This window comes from Poeciliopsis prolifica, unplaced genomic scaffold, assembly GCF_027474105.1.
Source record: "Poeciliopsis prolifica strain line A6 unplaced genomic scaffold, Auburn_PproV2 SCAFFOLD008, whole genome shotgun sequence".
NCBI classification, from domain to species: domain Eukaryota; kingdom Metazoa; phylum Chordata; class Actinopteri; order Cyprinodontiformes; family Poeciliidae; genus Poeciliopsis; species Poeciliopsis prolifica.
The window spans coordinates 6,576,892-6,589,778 of NW_026562383.1; the positions used below are offsets into that span (position 1 = coordinate 6,576,892).

A 12,887-nucleotide genomic window follows, 5' to 3' on the forward strand; every position below is an offset into this window, starting at 1 on the left:
AAGACTTCTTCATATTTATATAAATATATATGTTCATATATATTTAATCTGGTTGATTTAGTGGATTATGTTGGTGCGGGTCTCCATGAGCATTTGCCTGTTTTTGTCCTGCGCGCTGCTGGATCTGGTGAGTGTATTTATGAAGCTCTCTGAGTTTTCTCACGACTTTAACTTTTTTTTTTCTTCCCCAAGCGCTCTCGTCGGTTGGTCTGCTATTATTGGTTGATGTCAGACTGACCCTAGTTGTAAATCGAGTTGCGTGCAGATGGTCTCCAAAGTGGCCGCTGGATGCAGCGCGCACCAAACGGATCATCATAATCTGATTTCACTCACTAATCCGCGTCTGTGGATGGACTTTTTATTTTTTTTATTTTTTTGCGATTTTACTGTCGTTTTATGACCGGGACGCGATGTTAATATCTTTTTTTCCCCTCTTTCCTCCATTTCCTCTCCAAGTTCTCAGTTCATTTTTTCCTCCAAAGAAAGCCGCACTCCTCCACTGACCAAGTGACGTCTGCGCATTTTGAGTTTTCTTGACATGACCAAGGTTAGAGAAGTCATCCAGCGCGAAAACCATGGCAACGACTCTTCTCTTCTCTCCTCCTCCACGGTTTTTCATCGTCCAGTCTGATCGGTCCGGAATCCAGCTGGAGGTCGGATCTCTCTGAGCAGCAGAAAGTGTGTTTCAGCTCTTTGGATGAAGTTTGGGGGGGAAAAAACCCCAAATGAAATCAGGGTATTTCTAAACGTGAGATCATCCTCCCTCCTCACTACTTGAAGGGAACTCTCATCCCTCCCTGGCAGCTTTGCCAAATCGTCACTGTGGGAAATAGCAGAAGAGAAAGTGAAGCAGCAGGAGTCAGATGGGCCCCATCAGTGGTCAACCACATCAGATCTTGTGAAAGTGTGGTGTTTTCTCCACAAATAAATGTCCGCGGCGTTTGGCTGCAGAAACCCCCGGTTAAAAACTAGTGCGCCAGTCAATCTGAAAAGTGTGGCACGCATTTGTATGCAGCCTAGCCATAAATCAAATTTGTGCAACCAGTTTCCCTCAGGAGTCCATAAATGAGTGTTTTCACACCTTGAGTACTTATTTAAAAACAAGTGTGAGAAGTGTGAATGGAGCCCCCTTTACTCTGGTACCCCAAAACAGGGGAGGGTGATGTGGACCTAAAAGTTTTATCACAAGATTTTGTTGTACTATTGTGATGAAAGGGGACAGTACAACCTGTTTATTACTTATTATTTAGGTAACTGTCACATCAATTACAAAAACTGCTCTTGGAAAGTATTCCCACTTTTTAAATTACGCTTAGATTTCATGCACATTTATTGTATTTAATCATATTTTCATACTGGATCTCACACTGAACATACAGTGGAGAAAATAGTAAAACTCACAGTCAAGACAGGACACTTTTGTTTTTAACATCGTTCATTCAAATTTTTTATGACAACAACAAATTTACATTCTTATTATAAAAAAATGTATCGCAATAAATGATAAACTATGTAGTTTACATTGCGGTGCAGCTAATTTCCTGGAGAAGCCATCTAATCAAAAATATTTGAAAAGCATTCATGCTTTAGGAGTCTCTAACAAAAATAACAGCAGGATTTTGTATTTCAGCCCCCTTTGATGCCCTCAAATAAAACCCAGTGCCATCGCGTGCCTTTAAAAGTCATTGAACATGAAAAGAAGTTTTTAAAGACTGATGAAAACCATCAACGTGCCACGTCATCACATCATCACGTCATGGTGGGAACGTGGCATGGAAAACCTGAGGTGAACATGTTATTTTCAGAAACTCCAAACCAGAAAATAAAGTCACATTTTGATGTCTTGTTGTCTGAAACAACTTCGAAACGCGGTTGGAGTGTCAGTAGCTTTTGAGGTCACATCACTTTTTGCTTTTCAGAAGCAACAATCCCTCTGTGAAACCAGGTCAGCTCGCCAGCTGGGTCAATCAGCATCGGCATTGTAGGGAAAACACACACTGTCTGCAGGTGTATGCAAATGTTTCTCATGGTCAAGCCAAGAAAAAAGGCTTTGCCTTATCTATGGTAATGATTCCATTGAAATCTTGCCAACATTTTCTGTGGTGGAAACAAACAAATCAACCAGATAGCAGCACACGCTTCTCACAGGTGACAAGTTGGACTATTGTTTTCCTAATACTGTTAAAAGAAAGCCGTTATTAGTCCCAGGGCCATAGAGGAGATAAAAAAAATGGCAAAAGGTTTTGAGAGGCAAGAATCTAACACTTCTTATGAACCCAAGCACATGGTGAAACATGGTAGTGGCTGCGTTTGCTGGCATGGTTGGTTTTCTTCAAGTTGAATAGGAACATGGATGGAGTTACTTATCTGAGAATTCGATAAGAAGACCCGTCACAGGACGCAAATGAGTGGAGACGTAGGTGGAAATCCACCAAAACTTACAGCTGGAGCAAAGCAGGTACAGTTCGGATCGAAGCCCGTTCACTCGTTAGAATGGCCCAGTAAAAGTACAGACATAAATCCAGTGGAGAATCTGAAGAATGCTGAGAAAATTGAAGTTTGCAGATGCTTTCTCTGTCCAATTTATCAGAGTCTTAGCTAGTTAGCAAAGAAGAATGGACTGTAAGGACTTGCAGCGCTCTCCAACACATCAAATGTTTTGTGAGAAACTCTGAAAAAGGAAAAGAAAAAAAACACTTGTTCCACCAGTTTGTGTTGGCTTGTCATAAAAGAAATGCAGATAAAATACATTTATTTATTCACTTATTTGCTGGGGACAGCGCACAATATTTAACATGTCTGTAAACACGACAGAACTGGACAATAGCCTGTATTTCTTCTGTTATCGATGTCTAATTTTGTGCAAATAAGAACAAACAAAGACGACACAAACAATAAAATCACTTCATTGCAGAGAAAGAGTGAAATATTGTGTGTGCAGGTGCGTTCGGCGCAGAGCCCAATGTGTGACCTGATTCTGGAGATAGACAAGGAGAGAGCCATGTGTCGAGCTCAGGTCGAGAACAACACGACAGGTATGTCTGCGCTGTATCCCTTCGTGTGCTTGGTTTCACTTCATTTTGACGGCTGCCGTTATTTCGTCCCATAATCCTTTGTGCATCACAGAGCCGATAGGCACGACAACAAGCGCTAAAGGCACCAGGAGCTGTTCATATCTCGTTAGCTTGTCACTTAGAAACTATGAATTTCATTGTATTTTATGCGACAGGCCAACACAAAGCAGCACACCTAATCTTTCCAAAATGTTCACTGGAAAAACTCAAAGTCTCACCAAGTGCTTTTTGTTTCGAGTGCACATATCTTAGCACGGTTGAAATAAGACTAAAGTGAGTTACAGGTAACTTTTAAACAAGAAGCAGGAGAGTGGTTTAAGTCGCTAATTCCTTAGCATGGATGAAAAAGTACTCTTTTTATGGCAAGATTATTTCACTTGTAACCTGGGTTTAAAAAAGTAAAATAGTTGGCTAATGGAAATAGTACATTTTCCTCAATATTAAGGAATTGTTGACCTTGACCACTGTCCTGTTTCCTAATAAAATGCTATGAGTTAGTTTTGTCTTATTTTAAGTGTACTAAGCTATAGACCAAAAATAGTTGGTAACATATTTTTTATTTTTTTGCAGTTACCATGTATTCTTTCCACTTTGCATAACTGAGAAGTGGAAGGAATTATTGATACAATTATGGATTGTTTTCAAACTTGTAATAAAAGTTATTGTTAGAATTATTTAGTGGGTTTGCATTCAGGCCATTTACCTTAATACCCTTAAATAAAATCCAGAATAATCCTCTGAAGCTTTTTTGTTTGTTAGTTTTTTACCTGTGTGTATTTCAATACTTTAATCTCAATTTAAATATGTCATACATATGGAATAGAAAGAGAAAAAAAACAGTATTCGCTCTCTATTTGTAGAATGACATTTTATTTTGCTGTTTTTCTGCTTTCTGTGATGTTATCCTGTCACAGAAAATCCCTGTAAGTTTTCATCAAAGTTACTATTTGTGACAAAACGCGGCAGAGTCAAAGTCGCTTGAAGCTTAGTTCAAAATGTCTGGAATCACCTCACACCGTAAACAAATGGAGCGCTCCTTTGGGACGGGAAAGCAAAACAAATTCACCTGAGCCAGGACTGTCATGTACATGGATCAAAAGAACAAATCAAGCAATGAATATGCAACAATCAACCTCAATTGGGTGACCTGTTGTTGTTATTCTTGATAGGTTTTGAATTACATGCGATGAAGTGATGGGAGGAGGCGCTGGGAGACTGCTCATTTTCACACAACCCAAAAGGCATTAAACTCCCATCAGCGTTTTAACCTGCTCGTCATTTGCGGCGAATGAACCCCATCTCCAATGTATCCTCGGGATAGTGTTTCGATGGGCCGCGGGAGCAGGTCTGGCGCTGTGGCCACCTGATCCCTGAAGTTACGGCTTCACCTTCTGAATTCAAACAGCAGCGAAGGAAGGAAAGCTGCTTGAATAGTCATGGTGACACTCTGTTACCCCGGGCCGTCCGCCCGAGCCACGGCAGCAGACGTTACATGTTTCAGCTGCCGCGGTAACTCCATCTTCAGCTTAACCGGGCTGCCGTTTGACATTGATGCCGGACCTCGCCCTGACCTTGAGCCCTTTGGTTGCACAGCGGCTCCTCTGTTGATTATGCATCGCTTTTGGTCATGTCAGCTCATGTTCTTCCGTTTTTTCCTGGCAGGCTGCAACATCACTTGGGACAAGATCGCCTGCTGGCCCTCTGCCGACGTCGGAGAGGTGGTCACCATCCCGTGCCCCAAGTATCTCTTCTACTTCGCCAGCAATGCTCTCCCTCGTAAGATCCCACCTTATGAACTGAATTGTGTTTGGTGTGGAGCGTCTGCTGATATCCTTACGGTTTCTGTAAAAAATTGTTTTCCACATTTCTGAGCAGATTTGCGCTGAAACGACTTTTATAGTATCAAATAAGACATAAATTTGATTATCCTGTTTAGTGACTTTTATGGCCATATTAGTGTAGTTCATGTTACAGGCAGGTTTCTGTCAGCCGAAGAAGGCTTTTGGATTAGAGGTGAAACGTCTTGAGGAAACACAGGAAGTTCATTTGCCTTGCATTTAGATTTGCAAAGCAAAACACCAAAAGTGAAGCTCAGAGGTGAAGAAGTGTTTTGCAGGGTGTGGTACTGCAGTGCAAATAATAGCTGCACTTCTGTTTTTAAATGACAGAAAATGAGATAATCTTGAACGGTTTTGCACATGTGTATGAAATTTGTCCTTTGCTTATTAAACTAGGCTAGAAAGTCCTGTCGCCAGCCAGCAGCAAGCTGTGATTCTTCACATTTTAATTCTGGGTGTGATGATACACCTGCACATCCCATCAGGATTATGTTACAAGTGTTGGGGGCCATAAAACATTATCCGGTGTCTTTTTCAAAGGGTTAAAATAAGATATTAGATGCACTCTTTAACATTCTTAATACTGTCAACCGGGTTATCAGGACAACAACTGCTGAAGTAGATTACATTAGTCTACCTGTACTGCATCACTGCTGATGGTCGCCTCACCGACCGTCGCTGCAGTTCACGTTGCACATTTGAATTATGCTCATTTCTCTGTATGAATCATTTATATTCTGATTGTTCATCTGCGTGAACAACATGGTTGCCCGATGACTCAGTTTTGCTGTCTCTCATGGCGGTGAGATTGGCCTTGATTTATTATTGTGAGTCAGGGTCTTTAAATATTTCAAAGAGCCTGACAGTTTCCCTTCGCGGCAGGTTACATAGGGTCGCTTGGTGTGACCCATTTCAAATGTTGGACTTTATCGGTCCAAGCGTTATCGGTGCAGTCGCTGTTGCGCTGATGTAAAATGTATCATAAAAGCTGTTATAATCTGTGGAAACCTACTGCTGTTCGTCTTTTGTCATTCTGCGGAACAAAACAAACAAATAACACTTCCTCTGTCTGCGCTCAAATCTGTTCTGGGAAAACTCATGCTTATCTAGACCTAATTCGGACATGACATAATTAATTCAAGTTTATAGATCAGCAGCAATGCATTGTGAATTAAAGTCTACAATGAACCAGTTCATGTTCAAATCGATATTTAATCAGATAGATGGCATACTTGTTACGATAGCATAGGTGGCCCTGGCATTGCCAGTTTAATAATGTCATTTTAAATCTCTCCTGCTCTCTTTTCTCGCTCAAACTCTACTTTAATATAAATATATTCCCAATGAAGCTGTTCACATACGTGCATGTTTCTTTGCTCCTGATGTCAGAAAGCAAAATAAATACAAAGTTATGGAGTGCAAAAGGATTTTTTAGAAGGACAAGAATGGCTCTTGTCTTGTAGAAAGATCCTGGTTTTTGTTTAAACCCGTCAGTAGAGGGAATCATCACAGAAAAACACCATTTGAACTCTTATCTCTGCCATATTTACCTGTGTGGCGGTCAAAAAAAAAGTTAAATGTGACACAGTGCACGAGGGTGAGGCTGCATTCCTTTGTTCGTTTCTGTAATACCTGCAAACAGAATCACATTCCCTGCCTGCAGCAGGTTCACACACATTCACACAACAACAAGGGCGCAGAAAGAAGTTATCAATTTAAACGGCTTTCAGTGTACGGAGTAAAGCCTAAAGAAATTGGCTTGGAATATCAACAACCAGTCAGCACAAAGACTTATATATTTGTGGGTAACATTAGCTGCGTTTCCATTACAACCGTGCGCAAAATGTATTGAACAATGTCAAAAAAACTCAATTTTGCAATTGTGGCGTTTCCATTAAATAAGAAACTGAATTGAAATTACACATGAATCATGCATACGTCATTAAAAACTACATGGTGCCATCATCGCCAGCAGTAACGTTCGGTGTTGATCACATTTTGATACAGTCCAAAATCCACCTCATCCCAGCTCAGAAACATATTAGCGAAAAACACAAGTTTTCTCAAAGTTGCCATGTTTCCGCTGATTCCACTTTGCGCTATTTTATGGTCAGTGGAAACGCGGCTCGTTTCCACTGTGTTTGTGTCTACGATCACATAGACACAGTCCTGTCCTTAAGTTTATATCTTCATGTGGAGATGTTACTGTTTTCTTCTGCATTAAGAAGCTGAAATTTGCTGCGAATCGTTTCATGGTGCCGAGACAGACGCAGCTCAAGTAAAAGTCACGGACAATAAGTTCAAAGCTTTTCAAAAAACAAGCTTCATGTACGAAAGACAACAATCTTACAGATTCAGCTGAATGATAACCAAGCTCTATACACCCGTTGTCAATGGCAACTATCATGATCTGCTGCAACAAGAAGTATTTTTATTTTCCGGTGCACTGTGTCATGTTTTCTTAGTTCTGTATCTGACACACAATATTTCTCAGCTTCTCACAGTTATTGGACTCACCTGTAATCACCCTCCCCTATTGATCACAAACCTATTGGCTCTTATTGACCTATTGATCACAAACCTATTGGATCTTATTGACCTATTGATCACAAACCTATTGGATCTTATTGACCTATTGATCACAAACCTATTGGCTCTTGCCTGCTGCTCAATAAAACAAAATCAGCATTTTAGTGCTTAAGTCTGAATTTCTTTTCCTGACCGGCGATAACAAACCAAACGTGACTGTCGCTCATCTCATTCCCTCTCCATTTGTAGTCACAAATATTCGCACCTCTTCGACTGCTGCCAGTGCGGTCGTGCTTAACATGTGAGGAAACAAAGTGGGAATACAGGGGGGCTCAGAGCGTCCCGCTGGTCCGGATTTGTGATGTAGTTCTGCTCCACGGTCACACGCCGTCATCTCAACATCCGAGTGACATGAAACAAACAAGTTCCTCTTGCAGCACCATCAAAGAAGACTTGCTGTTTATTTGTCCTTCTTTGATGCGCTGCATCCTTGCGGGGATGCAACGCTAATTATGTACGAACTTATCCCCTGGACGAGGAATGCACCGGCTGATTTGCAGGACTGTGTCCTTCCGAAAATGATTCCCTGCATCTCTCCACTTGTCTCTAATTGTCACACTGTATCATTTTAGTGTAATTATGCTGTAATATTAGAAGGAGTTGTTTATTTGTCTTCTGCAAGCTGCAAAGCCTCAGTTTTGTGATGGTGTATCTTTAAATATGAATATATGGTATGATTTGAGATCTTCATCCTCCTTTCCCTTCTTGTCCCTCTTCTCCTCCCTACTTATCGTTCTCTACAGTTTTTAGGACAGAACGGTGTGCATGCACTTTATAAGAGTAGATGCACATTTATACATAAAGTTTCTTACAAAGTTGCAATACTCCTTTAACTATTTCTGCATTTTTTTGACATCATAAATAAAGACGTAAATGTACTTTTGTGGTATTTAATGTGAGAGACCAGTGGAGTCCGTCTCTGTCGTTGTGTCGTTGGGTGAGACACTTCAGTTGATATGATGCTGTACAAGTAAAGGTCATTTACCAATGCAAAATAGCTCATATAGCTCCTCCAAATATGAATTTGGAGGAAAATAATTAGGGAAACACTTTTGTGCGTTAATCAAACAATCAATCAATCAAATTCTATTTGCATTGCACATTTTAGCAGGGAGGCATTTCCAACTGATTTACATCATAAAAAAACACAAAAACACAAAGTCATGCAGCATAGAATCAGCAATCAAACCTTACATTAAGTCCAGTGTAATCGTGAAATATGTAATTGATTACGTTTCAAACACAAATCTAAACATTTGGGTTTTTAGTCGAGATTTAAAGAAAATCAGTGTTTCAGCTGTTTTTCAGTTGCTTTAGATTAATTGATTAAATAGGCACATTTTTAACACACTTCCACCACTCAGAGTTGCTTTGTGTTGGCCTGTCCAAAATTCCTGTAAAACAGATGAATAATATGACAAAATGTAGAAATTTGTGTGTCTCCTCCCGGTCCTCTTAGTCACTGAAACGCTGATTGAGATGTTTAATCTAGAGCCAGGAGAAGCATTCTCTCTCCTGCTTGCACGTCACTTGTTGGGGAATGAAAACGGGCCGGATCTAAGATTTACGACGGGCGTGCAAAGAGTTCAGCCGAGAGAAGAAGGCTTTTGTGGGAAGCTCTGCTTCGACCCAGATGGGAGCTGGTGTGACCTAGGCGAAGACGGCACTCCAGGGAAAAGACGGAAGGAAAGATTAAGAAGCGTTGGTTTTGGAGAGAAAATTTATGTTTACTTGATATGGCAAAGATCCGTAGGATCGATTAGGCCCAGCTGGTTCAGGTCGTGACAAAGATCAGAGGTTGCAACAGAAAGAAAAACTAGTTGTTGCACATGATATCCGTAAATCATATTATTAGTGCAAGCCATATAAGGAGGGAATGTCTGGGATTTTATACATCCTGAACTTTTGGAACCTCTTGTCCATTTGTTCTCATTCGCCTTGAGAGTTTGCAGAAACATAAAGGCTACCTGCCTGCGTGTTTTCCTTTGTGCAGGTATTCTGGAAAACGTGGAGACCGTCAGAGCCGACGGTTCAGTCGTCGGGAACAGTTGTGAAAGGCTGGAGCTATTGACACATCCCGAGCCGTTCTTTTTATAAGGCTCACGCAGTAAAAACAAGCATTACGAAACGTGGCGCCACGGACGTCGAGGGGCCAGCCCATAAATTGAACTACGACAGTTTGCCATTCTCATGAACTCCTTACCTAGTAGGCTGAGTGCAAACACGCAGCCATTCATCTCGGGAGTCTCACCTTCTCTCCGGCCTCTGAGTGACAGAGTGCCCGGACGGCAGCGCCTTCACCTGTCTGCCATAAAACTGCTGACGCTGATGTGACTCCTCGAACATCCATCTTAGCCCAGAGCTAATTAGAGACGATAATGGAGTTGAATAGTGAACACTGACAAAGACTTTTGATTTAACGAGGCTAAAAACGCAACTGTTGTTTTACGAGGAACTAATTTTGGCTCGACTGTCACGCGTGGCTTTGAAAATGCTTGGCGTCTTGCTTTTTGAGGGGAACGATGAAAGCATTCTTTTGGCAATCCCTCAAACAGGCCAAATCCAGCGGTGGCAGTGGCTGAAACGGCGGGGGCTTATCTCTGCCTTTGTGTCTTGTCGTATTGTTTGAGGAAGCTAAGCCGCGTTCTTCTCTGCATTATGCCGCTTAGGTATTTGACCAAACTTTTAATGCCGAAAACATTCTTACACTCTGGAACTGTTTGACATTTCACCAACTCCGCTTCAACTTGACAAGAGGCAGAGTAAAGTGACGCGGTTGAGACATGTGAGGAATGTCAAACCTGAAGCAATCGGATTAATCTGCCGCCGGCGCGTGACACTTTTTCTGATGGTCACAAAATGAGATGAGGAAATGCTGCAGCGACACATTGAGGAACAAACAATGATTTGTTTTACTGCAGGATTGTGGATGCTAGAACACACGTCTGTTTAATGATTGATAGCTGAAATAGAGAGCTACCAGGAAGAACTGTTATATTTCAGTTCAATAGGTTTTACAAAAAAGGGAAGTCAAATCACGTCCAAATTGGACCTACTTAGGTCCGCTTTATTAATTTTTACTTTACAAATTTAAAAATCCTCAATTAGAGTATGTATATATGTGTGTGTGTGTGTGTGTGTGTGTGTGTGTGTGTGTGTGTGTGTGTGTGTGTGTGTGTGTGTGTGTGTGTGTGTTTGATATTATAAAACCTGTTGATATTCAGCAGGTTTTAATGTAAAATATAAAACTTTTGTTTAATCAGAAAGTTTAGGTTTTGGACTAGAAGTAATTTTTTCTCCATATATTTATGTATAATCATAAATGAATTAATTATGTATTTTGGCTCACCATGTTCAAGAGCATGACAGTAAAAAAAAATAAAAAATTCAATCTTCCACTCCAAAATGACCGACAAAAATATTTATAGCCATGATTCTTATTGAAATGCTCAATAAATTTAGAGATTTGTGTTAACATTTGTGGCACATTTAATTTAGTGAATTTAATTTAGAAAATTATTAATTTATGTAATTAAAAAAAAATACACACACAATAAACAAAAACAGACAACGCAACAATAACAAGACGTAAACTCATATATAGATTAATTACAAAAACATTTCGGGTGTTTAAATCTGTTTAATGCTGTTGCGCTTACCCAAAACATAAAACTCAGCTTCTTAGAAAATGCACGTACTACATAAAGCCATGGAAGGTGTTTTAGTCACAGAAATGTCAGCCATTTCCTTGGCAGTATCAGGGTGGTGTACGTTTTTTTTGTTTTGTTTTGTTTTTTTTTAATGGGGGTTAATATCAGCCCAGATTGTTGGTCTTTTTGGTTTCCTCAGTCTTTAACGCAGTTATCTGTGCTATTAGCAGTGTGGAGAGGTACCAGGTGGAAAATTAATTTATCATCTCTCTGAAGCTCAGCAGCAGAAGAGAGCATGAAGAAAAAAGAACAGGAGAGTGTCGGTGAAAAATAGCACAACGAATGAAGACGGAAGGTGAAAGTTTAACTGCAGACTGAGAAACAATAAAAGATATACAAAAATACCCTTTTTAAATGTAACTTAAAGAATAGTACTTTCTGCATTAGTTTGTGTTTCTGCTTCACTATTTTTTTCTATCTTTCTATCTTTCCTTTCTTCTCTCATCCAGTGTGCCCAGTGTTTTTTTTCTTTTTTGCTTAAATCTTCTTCCCTTCCTCCTCCTTTACTGTCCTTAATATCTTCCCAGTCCGCACAACCCTTCAGCACTCATCTCTCCTCTCCAAAGCTCTTTTGTCCTCTTCTATTTTTTCCCCCCTCGTCGTCTTCTTTCCTCCATCTTAACTGGTTTAATCCGTTCACTGAAGGGCAACTTTCTGCTCCTTAGCCATTTGTCTTCAGCTCTTTCACCTCTTCCCCCTCAAAGAAAAACATCTCTGCTTGACCTCTTTGTTTATGTGTGTGTGTGTGTGTGGGGGCGCAGCGTGAGAATAATTAAGATACTGATGGAGGCAAATACACATGGGAACTGTGTCTGTGTCTCAGTGCCAGTTTTTTTTCCTTTCAGTGTTAGGGAGTATCCCACAGGGACCAGCATATCTCACAGAAACGTAATTAAGAGTGAATAAATGTCAGAGCTGTTGATTCCCCTTTCAGCAGCCCCACTCATTACTTTACTTTTACGCGACGCGTGCGAGAGGCGTCATCGCGCCACAGCGAGTCGGCGGTGATTCTCCTGTGTCTGCTCCTCAGGCAACCTGTCAAAGACCTGCACCGTGCAGGGCTGGCCCCCCAGCAGCCTGGACTCCTACATAATGGACTGCGGCTACAATCCCAACAACACCGCGGAGGAGAATTCGGTCAGTGTGGCGACTCGTGTGTTTTTCTGTCGTTTCTCTTATCTCGAAATTACTTTTGTTTTTCTTTTTTGTTGAGTCTGGTATGACTGATAATGTCGTTACAGGGAGATTTTTACATCACCGTCAAAGTTGGCTACACAATCGGTCACAGCGTTTCCCTTATTTCTCTGATGGTTGCCATCACCGCACTCTGTTTCTTTCGGTAAGGATCATTCTCAAACAAAACATATATTTATTTCTTCGTCTAAGGTTTGACAGTTCTTGACTGTATGTAGCTCTTTATCGATTTATATCACACGGAAAAGGTGACTTTATTTTAGCTCATAGGTTTAATTTGAAGTCAGTCTGCAGTCTGTCAGGTGACCTGAGTGAAGCTGGACCCCCACCTTCTTCAAATCAGACGAAATTGGTGTCAATTAACTCGACTGTGTTTGTGCTGGTTTGTGGAGCAAACATTTTTGTTGGTGCTGCTTTGGCTCTGAAGATATTAAAGAAAGGTTAAAGGTCAAAAGGTCAACCAGCCTCCCCCCCCCCAACTT

At 40.8% G+C, this 12,887-nt stretch overlaps 1 protein-coding gene across 1 annotated transcript in view; it reads left to right on the forward strand.

The window, feature by feature from the left end:
• LOC129361636 (vasoactive intestinal polypeptide receptor-like) overlaps positions 1–12,887 on the forward strand; it is a 24,808-nt gene continuing 11,921 nt past the window's right edge. Inside the window, exons 1-5 of the mRNA XM_055032601.1 lie at positions 1–127; positions 2,942–3,035; positions 4,737–4,850; positions 12,242–12,348; positions 12,453–12,550. Coding sequence (XP_054888576.1) covers positions 68–127; positions 2,942–3,035; positions 4,737–4,850; positions 12,242–12,348; positions 12,453–12,550 — 473 coding nt within the window. The 5' untranslated portion in view covers positions 1–67. The remainder of the gene's footprint in view (positions 128–2,941; positions 3,036–4,736; positions 4,851–12,241; positions 12,349–12,452; positions 12,551–12,887) is intronic.